This window comes from Thamnophis elegans, chromosome 16 (genome assembly GCF_009769535.1).
Source record: "Thamnophis elegans isolate rThaEle1 chromosome 16, rThaEle1.pri, whole genome shotgun sequence".
NCBI classification, from domain to species: domain Eukaryota; kingdom Metazoa; phylum Chordata; class Lepidosauria; order Squamata; family Colubridae; genus Thamnophis; species Thamnophis elegans.
In genome coordinates this window covers 10,011,674-10,023,918 of record NC_045556.1, presented here as the reverse complement: position 1 = coordinate 10,023,918, position 12,245 = coordinate 10,011,674, and the positions used below count along the sequence as shown (strand labels likewise).

At 44.9% G+C, this 12,245-nt stretch overlaps 1 protein-coding gene across 1 annotated transcript in view; it reads left to right on the top strand.

Moving 5' to 3' along the window:
* FBN1 (fibrillin 1) overlaps positions 1-12,245 on the top strand; it is a 229,298-nt gene that overhangs the window by 117,429 nt on the left and 99,624 nt on the right. The window contains exons 31-33 of the mRNA XM_032232926.1: positions 8,312-8,434; positions 9,348-9,470; positions 11,297-11,422. Coding sequence (XP_032088817.1) covers positions 8,312-8,434; positions 9,348-9,470; positions 11,297-11,422 — 372 coding nt within the window. The remainder of the gene's footprint in view (positions 1-8,311; positions 8,435-9,347; positions 9,471-11,296; positions 11,423-12,245) is intronic.

Genomic DNA, 12,245 nt, shown 5'->3' with positions numbered 1-12,245 from the left:
CATCTGCCTTCTCAATGAATCAGTTATTCAGCATATTGCCTATTTTCCATCAATCAAGATTTTTATTTCTGCAATTTATTTTTATTTTTGTTGTTACAAATTGCCCCTTACTTTGAGGGCATGTCAGGCTTGGCAACAGCCACCTCTTTAATTAATCAGTTGTTCAACACATCAGTTTTTTTTTTCTTCTCTCGAGAAGAGTCTTTATTTCGGCAGTACAGTCTGTCTTTCTGTGAATTCCAAATTGTAGCTTGCTTTGAGACATCTAAGGAGCCTTGCCATCAGTCACCCTAGGCCAGTGATGGCGAATCTTTTTGGCACCAAGTGCTGAAAAGGTCATGTGGAAACGCCACACATGCACACAGAATGCTCATCGGGGCTGCGCTCCGGAAAAGCCGAACTTCCGGGTTCTGGCACACATGCACACCTGATATTCAGCTGGCCCAGTGGTGGGTTTCAAAAATTGTTCGAACCTACTCTGTGGGTGTGGCCTCCTTTGTGGGAGTGGCTTGCACCCATGTGACCGGATGGGAGTGGCTTGCCACCCATGTGACCGGATATGAAGATGCCGACGACACTTGTCAGAACCACCTTAAATTACCTCACACACAGCACTGGCCTGCATAAGAATATGATGTAAACTTGTTTTTTAAAAGGCATCTTTGGTTTGCGTTAAAACAACTTCAACACACGCAATGTTCTGATTGCACCACAAACGCAGTAGTCATCCTTACCTTTCACAGAGGCACTGAGTTTTATAAATAGGAGCTTGATAGTGTAGAATAATCATATCCAAGGACCAGTGGTGGATTTCAAAAATTTTTGGAACCTCTTCTGTAGGTTTGGCCTGCTTTCCGGGTCCACTAGTGGAACCTCTTCTAACTGGTTTGGTAGATTTGACGAACTGGTTCTACCGAATAGGTGCGAACTGGTAGGAACCCATCTTTGAGCTCCTGCTGCACACGTGAAGGACACAGGTGGCATAGGGTTTGCCATCACATCCCTAGGTTGCTCTGCAATCTTTGAGTGGAGGAAACTAACCGCAAGGATTTTTACTCATTGCCAGCTAGGAGGGTTGAGGTTACTCTTGTTTTATGCTCTCATTGCAAACCCGTATGGTTGCCAGTCTAATAAAGAAGTGCAATTATTTGAATCCTGTGTTCACGTTTTGCGGCTGTCTTAGTGTGTGTGTCCACGTGTGCACCTTTTAGTGCTCATCTGAACGTCAACACAGTATTTGCAGCTGCCCTTGGAAAGCCTACAATAGAGGGGAAGGGATCATGCTTTTTATCCCAGTGGTCCAAATTCCTTTGCTCGAATGTCACAAAGGACCATGTCCGCAGTCTGTTTCCATGCTCCGAAAAGATGCCAAGAACTTGGGTTTCCGTTTCTCAGACAGGGGACCCCACCAAAACACGGCGTTTAAGTATTTTAAAGAGTGAATCCTTGCGTGGGATTGCTTGACCAAAGGGGATGGATTCCTTCCTTCCCTCTTGCTGCTGGGCCAACATGTTTCAGCTCCGCTTTTAAGAATTGCAAAAATGTTCACACAAGCGCTTTCTTTCATGAAACCATTGCGTAAGATTCTGGGAGTTTGCTTGAAGTTGCATCGACATATTTCATCCCCCCCCCCCCTTGTCATTACCGATTGTTTCCATCTTAAGAAGTAAACAAGTTTTCCTCCTCAACCCACCCCACCCCACCCCCCTGCCGTTTCCCCAAGTGCATGATCCACCCACCGACATGCATTTACATTCCACGCAGATGTTAGAACTTTTCGTTTCTCTCTTCTTTGCTTCCATTCTTAATAAGTACTGTATGTGGGCCGAGCTTAGGGGAAATGCTGTGTTTTGAGCCATGATGTACATTACTTATGACAAGCTATGTTGGCTGCATTCATGCTGTCATGTTCAATTATCTGAAACGGAAAGTGGAGTAGGTCAGCTAAGGTATGTGCATATTAAGAATGCAACAAGGAAAAGGCTTGGAGCAGGAAGTTGAAAGAAATACTGTGGGAAAAGTATTCCTCAAGTCTTAGCTTGCATGTCAGCTGTCTAATGCCTTGTATTAAGGGAAACAATGGATGGGAACTAATCAAGGAGAGAAGCAACCTTAGAACTTAGAAATGTCCTAACACAACAATCAGCCAGTGGAATGGCTTGGCTTCAGAAGATGTGGGTGCTCCATCACTGAAGGTCTTTAAGAAGAGACTGGACAGCCGCTTGTCCTGGAATGGTCTAGGGCAGTGATGGTGAATCTTTCTCACCTTGGGTGCCAAAAGCACATGCGCGCATGCTATTGAACACGGGCGCATGCCCACTGTAATTTAATGTCCTCCCCTGCACCACGCTCATAGCTTTCTTGGAGCCTGGGGAGGGCAAAAATGCCCCCCGTCCCCCTGGAGGCTCTCCGGAGGCCGGAAATGGCCCATTTTCCAACTTCCAGTGGGCCCAGTAAGTCCGTTTTTTGCCCTCCCCAGGCTCCAGAGGCAAAAACCAGCCCAACACGCAAACATGAAATTGAGGAATCGACTTCCAGGTTGCCCGTTGGGATATTTTTCTCCCTCTGGAGCAGTGGTGGGTTTCAAAAATTGTTGAATTGGTGGAACCTCTTCTAACCAGTTCGGTAGATTTGACGAACCGGTTCTACCGAATAGGTGCGAACTGGTAGGAACCCACCTCTGGGCTAGGCAGCCACTTGTCTGGAATGGCATAGGGCAGTGGTGGTGAACCTTGTTGGCACCAAGTGGCCAAACAGGAATGCACATACATGACCGTTTTTCATTCATACCAGAAAGCAGAAGAGCAGCTGACAATGGTGCACGTGCCCACAGATAGGGCTCTTTGTGCCACCTCTGGCACATGTGACGTAGGCTCACCATCAGGGCATAGGGTCTCTTGCCTGAGCGGGGGGCTGAACTAGAAGACCTCCAAGGTCCCATCCAACTCTGTTCTTCTTTTACTCCGTGAAGTACATCTGAAGTCTAACCACTTTCCTCAACTCTTCTTTGCTCAATTCCTAAAAAAACTTGATCATGACCTTTTCAGGTCTGCTTTGAGAACTCAAGAGACAATTGTTGGCTCCTGGTGAGATACCTAATGCGAACGATACAAAGTGCATTCAAAACTCATCTCAAATCCAACTCTTTTGGGAATCTCCTAGGAAAACGATCTAATCTTAGGATAGGAGTTTTCTGGCAGCCATTCCCAAACTCTCAGAGGAAGATTTTTTACCTCCCCACCTTGGGACCTACACATTTCACCCAGCAATTGAACCAGAAACCTTCTCCTGAATAATCCTTTTCCTGAAGAGTATTCATTTCTCCATCCTTCCTAAAGTTTTTCAGGCAGTATGTTAGAGGGCAACGTTTGGCAAAGATGGGTTTTTTGGCCTGGTTACAAAACAACATCTGTTCAATAAATTGAACAGATAAATTGCTTCAAGTCAAGACAAACCCCCTCCCCAGCTGGGAATCCCCTCCCCAGCAGATCGTATGGGGCAACAACACTTCAAATGGTATATAGACTACACGATTGAGCCAAGTTGTTAGATCAATGGTCATTTCCCAAGACCTCCAATGACAGCCAAGAAAATGGGAAAGTTGGCACTTTTTAGGGTTCCTCCCCCCGCTCCCCTTGATCAGTGCAGAAACAATATCTGCAGGATTGACACTGTCATGGTTAGAATGGGGAGATTTAACCGGATAAAAGAGTTGGAAGGGACCTTGGAGGTCTTCTAGTCCAACCCCCTGCTCAGGCAGGAAACCTTACACCGTTTCAGACAAATGGTTCTCCAATCTCTTCTTGAAAACCTCCAGTGATGGAGCATTCATAATTAATAGTTGATTAATTGATTAATAGTTCTCACTTTTGGGAAATTTGTCCTTAGTTTTAGGATGCTTCTCTCATTGATTAGTTCTCACCCCATTGTTTCTTTTTCTTGCCTTCTGGTCCTTTGCTAAATAGGTTGACCTCTGCTCTTTGTGGCAGCCCCTCAAATACTGCAATACTGCTGTCATGTCACCCCGAGTCCTTCTTTTCATTAAACTAGAATACCCAATTCCAGCAACCATTCTCCATATTTGCCTATTCCTTCCTCTTTGCTCTCTGTTTATTCCAGTCTCATGTGGCCCGGGGAACAAAATGTAAGCAATACACTAAGAGAAGTCTCATTTTTTTTTTGCACAACCTCCCTAAGACTTCTAAGTTTCAGAAGTGGGGAAAAGAATTATTCCCTCAGGCAATTCACCCAAAATGGTTTTAACCTTGAGAGCCGCAGCCTGTCTGGAGATTCTGCAAGTTGGAATATTTGCATGATAACTCCTCCTTTTATCCAGTTAAATTGTTGTGCCCACAGGATCTGTGTGTATGTGGGTCATCTTCATGAGTGTGATGTTAGGAGTCTACTTGGCATCAGGGATGTGTGCAGAGATGGGATTCAAATAATTTAACAACCAGTTCTCTGCCCTAATGACCAGTTGGGTAGGCGTGACTCAGTGGTCATGTGACTGGGTAGGCGTGGTCAACTCAATGTCACTCAGGTTGATGGGCGCTTTGCCTTAGCTGTTACAGTGGAATAAGGGTTAACCGGAGAGGCAATTTCTGTAAGCAGGGCAATCAAGATGGGGCTAGAAACAACACCAGAATGTTTCCTTCCTGCCTTCCTTACAGGATTAGCCCTGCAAAGTGGAGAAAAGCAAAAGGAGATTTCTTCCAACAATCAGTTCTCTGAACTACTTAGAAAGTTAACAACCGGTTCTCCCGGATAGGTGCGAACCGGCTGAATCCCAACACTGGGTGTGTATAAACCACTTTATAGTTGCTGCCGGAAGGCTAGCAAGTGATCCCAGCTTGCGTACAATTCTTTTCTGTAGGTTGAATCTTTGCTCCTGTGGTTGAGTAAAACACAGCTGACTGCTGACTCAAATAAAAGACCGCAAATGAAGAAGGTGTGGTGTTTCTTTCAATTTCCCTCCGAGATATCTTTTTCTGCTGAAAACGCTGCCTCTCCCCAGTTGAGTTTCCCCAGGGGAAATGATACAATCGGCTTCATTTTTTTCTAAAGATTAAAATGTCTCTAGTGTGCAAACTCACAGTTTTGTAGACCCACCTTTAAGCGTTCTTAAAACGGGTGGAATTGGGACTGAAACCTATAGTGATTCAGGCCATTACACCTCCTCTTCGTGTGATGACAAGTGGCAGGAAAAGCAGAGCAAACTGTTTGCATCATCTTAATGGAAGTTGCTTAAATAGATAAGAAGACATTTGTTCTGGTTGTAAGAAGAAGTAAGAAAAACTCTTTGGCTGCAAGGACGGCCTTAAACTGGAATCTTTGCTTTCCTTGGCGAGCCATAGCTTCAAACTTCTCAAAGGAGAGGTTTGTTGAAAAACAAGATTGGCGGAGAAAGAACCGATAGAAAAAAATGTTTATATAGTCTTGGCACCATTCTCCCTCGCCCCCTTTTTTTGGGGTGCCTTTAGTTAATTCAGTGAATATATGGCTCATATTTGGAGTCAGTTTGGGGTATCTTCAGTCACGCTGAGCGGCAGACTCGCAGAGATAGTACCGAGATCTCAGAGAACCAGACAGCCCACAAAGGAGTCTCTGTTTGTCACGCTGGGGAGTTGAAATAAGATTTTATTTGGATTGGAATAATCAAGAGAGCCAATTGGCCGTTTGAAAGAAGAAAAAACCACTCTTAAATTCCTCTTACCCCTTTGGCAAAACCAGTACACAATAAAAATAGGCCTGCTGAATAAGAGGAATTGTCAAGATGGCGGGATGGACAAGGCATGTTGCGATCTGCCAAGTTTCTTTCATTTTTAGGGGTGTCCTTCACCCCTCTTGGTTTCACTTGTTCCCTTCAGAGAAAGACAGAGATGAGAAATCAGGTCAATGTTTCTCAACCTTGGCGACTTGAAGTCCTGTGGACTTCAACTCCCAGAATCCCCCAGCCAGCAGCTGGCTGGGGGATTCTGGGAGTTGAAGTCCACAGGACTTCAAGTTGCCAAGGTTGAGAAACACTGAATCAGGTCATCTCATCCTTTCATTTGAATTCTCAGGGGATCGTAAAATAAGACCAGAAGTATTATGAACAACCAGTTCTGTGCAAGATTGTGGTTACTGTGTGAAAGTTCTCTAATGATATCAGGCAGCTTATATCTGTGTTGTTCTGACCTAAGCTTCCCCCAAAAGCACAAAGCAGATACGTGGTCCCGACAAAACCCTTTTTATTAAACAAATGTGAATTCCTCTCATTCACATTCACCAAAGGCCCTGTAAACAGTTTTTCAAAGGTGAAGTTATAGCAATAGCAATAGCAGTTAGACTTATATACCGCTTCATAGAGCTTTCAGCCCTCTCTAAGCGTTTTACAGAGTCAGCATATTACCCCCAACAACAATCCGGGTCCTCATTTTACCCACCTCGGAAGGATGGAAGGCTGAGTCAACCCTGAGCCGGTGAGATTTGAACAGCCGAACTGCAGAACTGCAGTCAGCTGAAGTAGCCTGCAGTGCTGCATTTAACCACTGCGCCACCTCGGCTCTGTGGTTATGACCACAGACCTTATCTAGCTTGGAAAGCTGCCACGTAAATATTTTCCAAACGAAGTGCTGTGCAAGAGAAGACTTGGCACAGAGTCTCTGAGATTCATGGACAGATTTTCACACTCCTGAAACGAACGAACGAATTGGTTCCTGCAAAAGCCCACTCCTCTTTTACTCCTCTTTTATTTCATATGGGAGGGGCCATTCACCATCCACTTGTGGCTTTACTCCTAAGTCGACCTTGCTTTCTTAGTTGTTCTCGTCTTCTAGCAGCTCTGTGCATGCGCACACTGGGAACAGTCTCCAGTTGTTCCTCTGCCTCACTGCTGTCTAGCTCCGTAGGCACCTGATCACTGCCAGACGGCCTCGGCCCCATTTCTGCCTCTGACGCAGAGCCCTCATCTGAGCTTTCTCCAGCCTCCAGGACTGGCCCATGCTCCTCCCCAACCTCCTCACTGTCCGACTCTGTTGCCAACTCCACTGGTGGGCCACAACACATGTTAGGATAGCCACCTAGCATTTGCCTGATAGTAAAAGGTAAAAGGTAAAGGAGTCCTCATGGATTTTACTCTGGTAGTAGTTGCTGATGATAAAGAGGTGGTGCTCATCTCTATTTCAAGGCCATTGAGCCAACAAGGCCCGAAGACATTTCCGTGGTCATGTGGCCAGCGTGAGGTCACAGAGCGCTGTTTCCTTCCCACTGAAGTGGTACCTATTGAACTACTCACATTTGCATGCTTTTGAATTGCTAGGTTGGGCAGGATGGGAGCTCACCCCAGTGGTGGGATTCAGCCAGTTCGCACCTATCCGGGAGAACCGGTTCTTAACTTTCTAAGAGGCTCAGAGAACCGGTTGTTGGAAGAAATCTTCTTTTGGTTTTTTTCCACTTACAGGGCTAATCCTGTAAGGAAGGCAGGAAGGAAACATCCTGGTGTTGTTTCTAGCCTCATCTTGATTGCCCTGCTTACAGAAACTGCCTCTCCCGTTAACCCTTATTACATTGTAACAGCTAAGGCCAAGTGCCCATCAACCTGAGTGAGGTTGAGTTGGCCATGCCCACACGATCACATGACCACTAAGCCCCGCCTACCCAGCTGGTCATTAGGGCAGAGAACCGGTTGTTAAATTATTTGAATCCCATCACTGGCTCACCCCATCGCATGGCACTCCGGTCTTGAACTTGGACTGCCGGCTTTCCAGCCGACAAACCCAGTGTCTTAACCGCTGAGCCACCATGCCGCCATTTGTCTGATAATAGGGATTTAAATATACTACTCAATGAAAGAATGCCAACAAGCTTGCAGGAATGGTAAATCACCAGCGCGCCAGTCAAAGCCAATGTAGTGTAATGGAGGGTGGTTGATACCGGGGAATGCCAGCTTCAAGTCTACCCAAAGCCATGAAAGCTCACCGGATGCCTTTGGGGCAGGCGTTCATTTCGCCATTTAGTCCAACTCATTTTATAGAGCGGTTGCTTTGGGAAGAACAGAAGGCTGTGAGTGCTATGTATGCATCTTTGGGCCCTTGAAGGAAAGGCAGGATATCAGTGTAATCAATGGAACATATCATATTCTTTAGAGGAATCTCCTTTCCTGTTCTAGATACAACCTTGGCTTGTCTTTGTACCCACAAATTGGCCTTCTTCTTCCCACACAATCAAGAAATCAAGTGAAGGGGGGGAGAGCCTTTGACCCTGCGATATTTATATGAAGCAGGAAACGTACGTGCATTGCTGTTGACATTTTTGTCCATTGTTTCCGCAGATATAAATGAGTGTGAAATCGGTGCTGACAACTGTGACCGGAACGCTATTTGCACAAACACAGCTGGTAGCTTTAAATGTGGCTGCAAACCAGGCTGGCTAGGAGATGGGATCAAGTGTACAGGTGAGTTTGGACAACTCTTCCTCCCTCTTCCTTCCTTACACACATCCGCACACCCCACACCCATACCCAACAGACGATCTGAATCAGCCTGCAACTCAATAGTGAAATAAATTGTCATTAAACAACTTAGACTTACATCCCTTTCCCATGGAATAAAGGATATGTTTGTCATCTGAAAGCGACTCTTTTAAGCATCAAAGCCAAATCTGGGTATCAAAAACACACATCGATGTTGCCTTTTACAGATGTTTACTTAACGTTTTCTTGAAAATGTGTAGAAAAGGAAGTCATCCTTCCTCAGGTTTCTTGTATCGTTGCCCAAATGTTTTTAAAATAATCATTTTATCCTTTTTTTAGAAATCTAAACTTATTTCTACTTTGCTTTCGAGAACCAAAGGAATTCAGTCCAGTTTTTATTTATAACTAGCCAATAACCAGGCGTTGCCCGGGTATTGATTTATAGGGGGAAAATGTCCGGACCAAACGTAATTTCTAATGTTGGATTTTCCCCCTTACCAGAGGGAGACCCCTTGTGGAGTACTGTGAAGCCGTTACCATGGCAACTCCACTGCCCCATACAGTAGAAGCCATTTAAAGGCACAACAGGCTGCATCTTAACAAAACTCCAAGAGGTGTTAGGGGTGTCTTACCCCCACAGTATTTTTTTCCAGAGAGTAAGTCATCTGTGTACCAAGTTTGGTTGAAATTGCTCGAGGTGTTCCAGAGTTATGCTGGAACACACACATGCACACATGCACGCGCATGCGCACACACACACACATTTGTTATAAAGTTGTAAGTCGAGGGTTATCTGCGCTACTAGAGTTTTTCTTTTTAATCTTGTGCACACATGATCTTTGCACAGATAACTGAGAATGTTTCTCTCATTAATGCTGGTTTTTGTCCTCTCCAGATCTGGATGAATGTTCCAACGGCACACACCAGTGTAGCCCACATGCTGATTGCAAGAACACGGCGGGATCATATCGTTGCTTATGTAAAGAAGGCTATACCGGGACTGGATTGATCTGTACAGGTGAGCTTTTAGGGGAATCTGATGCTTTAATGGATAACATATTTTCCCAGGTTTCAGAGAGAATATTTTCACATAATATGCTAAGCCCTGCCTGATGGTGCAGTGGTTAGAATGTGTCAAGGTACTGAGGATTTAATAGCTGCCAGTTGATGAAAGGTTGTAAGCTGTAATCGGTAAGCTGATGTAATGTGGCTGATGCAATGAGGCTGATTCATTACAGCTATAGTATAGCCCTTTTAACACTCTGATGGGAGGTCCACACAAGTGTCTCTCTCTCTCTCTCTCTCTCTCTCTCTCTCTCTCTCTCTCTCTCCCTCCCTCCCTCCCTCCCTCCCTCCCTCTCTACCTACATACATACATACATACATACATACATACATACATACTTGTGTGGACCTCCTATATATGTGTGTGTGTGTGTGTGTGTATTAAAGGGCGTTTATCACTCACTGTGTATCTCACTTTCTCTCCTTGTGTTCATAGCTGGTAAGGGATTTATCTCTGCGTGTACATGTCTGTTTATATTTTGTATACAAACCACTATTAATTGTACTAAGGCTCTGTGTGCTGTGTGGTGTTATGCTCCTGTATGTATGTTGCCAAAACTCTGACAGAATGCAGTATTGCAGGCAAACTCTGCTCACAGCCTTGAGTTCGATCCTAACCGACTCAAGTTTGGCTGTGCCATCCATCTTTCTGAGGTGGTTAAAATGAGGACCCCAATTGTTGGGGGGCAATATGCTGATTTGTAAACTGCCCAGAGAGTGCTGTAAAGCACTATAAGGTGGTATATAAGTCTAAAAGCTGTTGCCATTAATCTTAAAACAAAGCAAAGAACTCAATCCTAGAGAAACTGATGTTGAACCCAGGAGTTTGAGCATGTGAAGCATGGATTTTCCTAAAGCTTTTTTTTCTTCTTCATTTTTTGGCAGATAAAATATCCCACCAAATTTTAAACAAGATCTGTTTTTCTTTATGTAACACATTCATGATAACAAAATGTCTATGACTGGAGTTATGTATGACGTTTTGCATAATAGTAACAGTTCTTATTTTCCAATTCTGGCTCCAAATTATTTTGACTTTCAGAGACAGACAAAACATGCTATATTTTTTTTATAAAAGTATTCCATATTCTGCTACGTGTCAACTTGTCATTGGAGGTGGTTTTACTTCTTTATAAGTAACAATCCTTCCTCCACCTGTATATTTCATATGAAATTCTTAACCCCAGTTAGTTGTTTGCAAGGAGATAGAATCAGAAGTGGTATTCTACCGGTTCACCCTGGTTTGCCCGAAGCGGTAGCGGAAATCGCCAGTGGCCCTTGCCACCCCTGCCCAGCTCTATGGCACACCATTTAGCCCTTTTTTTCATCAAAAGCGCATGTGCATCAGTGGTGGGTTGTAGGTGGTTCGCCCCGGTACGGGCGTACCGGTCCTGCCTGGAACACCGTGTACCGTTCCGGTATGGTGCTCCAGAGGGCCCACTCTCCCGCCCATCGTCCTTACCTGTCTTTAAACTCTTTGGTGCTTCCGCCCACGTGCACGACGCATACAATGCCTGTGTGACACTTTGCCGAGGAGCTGGAGCACTGTGGAGGCGTCACTGGAGGGTAGGATGCATGCGTGCATTGAGTTCATGTGGAGGATGCCCGGCCCCGTTGCAACTGTATCGGTTGCAACAGGATGCGGAACCCACCACTGCTGTGCGTATGCATGGAGGTGGCGTGAGTGAGCGAAGCGAGTGCACGTCTGCTCACATTTGCGAACTGGTAGGGAAGGTATAGAATGCATTTTCAACTAAAAGGACTCTTTTCACTTTTTAGATATTGATGAGTGTTCTGAAAATGTCAACCTCTGTGGAAATGGTCAGTGCCTGAACACACCTGGGGGTTACCGTTGTGAGTGTGATATGGGATTTTTGCCAAGCATCGATGGAAAAGCTTGTGAAGGTAATTGAGTAAATGAAGCAGTTAAATAATCTCACTTAGACAATAGCCTTCTTGGTTTGCCTTCTTAAGGTTCGAAGTCAAGATTTTGTCTTGGAAGGAAGATTTTAATTTTTGATCTATCCTTTCTACCTTCCTATCATGCATCCATACAAGAGACATCCTGCCTTAGAAAATATTGCAGATTGCCAAGATTGGCAGTTGGAGATCCGCAGGGGTCTCCAACCGTAGTCACTTTAAGATGTGGGGACTTCAACTCCCAGAATTCCTCAGCCATCCAACCTTAGCTACTTTAAGATGTGGGGACTTCAACTCCCAGAATTCCTCAGCCATCCAACCTTAGTTACTTTAAGATGTGGGGACTTCAACTCCTAGAATTCCTCAGCCATCCAACCTTAGCTACTTTAAGATATAGAGACTTCAACTCCTAGAATTCCTCAGCCATCCAACCTTAGCTACTTTAAGATATAGAGACTTCAACTCCTAGAATTCCTCAGCCATCCAACCTTAGCTACTTTAAGATGTGGGGACTTCAGCTCCCAGAATTCCTCAGCCATCCAATCTTAGCTACTTTAAGATATAGAGACTTCAGCTCCCAGAATTCCTCAGCCATCCAACCTTGGCCACATTAAGATTTGTGGACCTCAACTCCCAGTATTCCTTGGGCCAGCCATGCTGGTTGAGAATTCTGGGAGTTGAAATCCACAAGTTTTAAAGTGGTCAATGTGGAGACCCCTGGAATAGAGGTTGAAAAGCAGAAGGTAGCTATAGTGAACCCCCATAGTTCACTCCTTTGCCATACTCTCAATCTCCCAAAATGTAGATG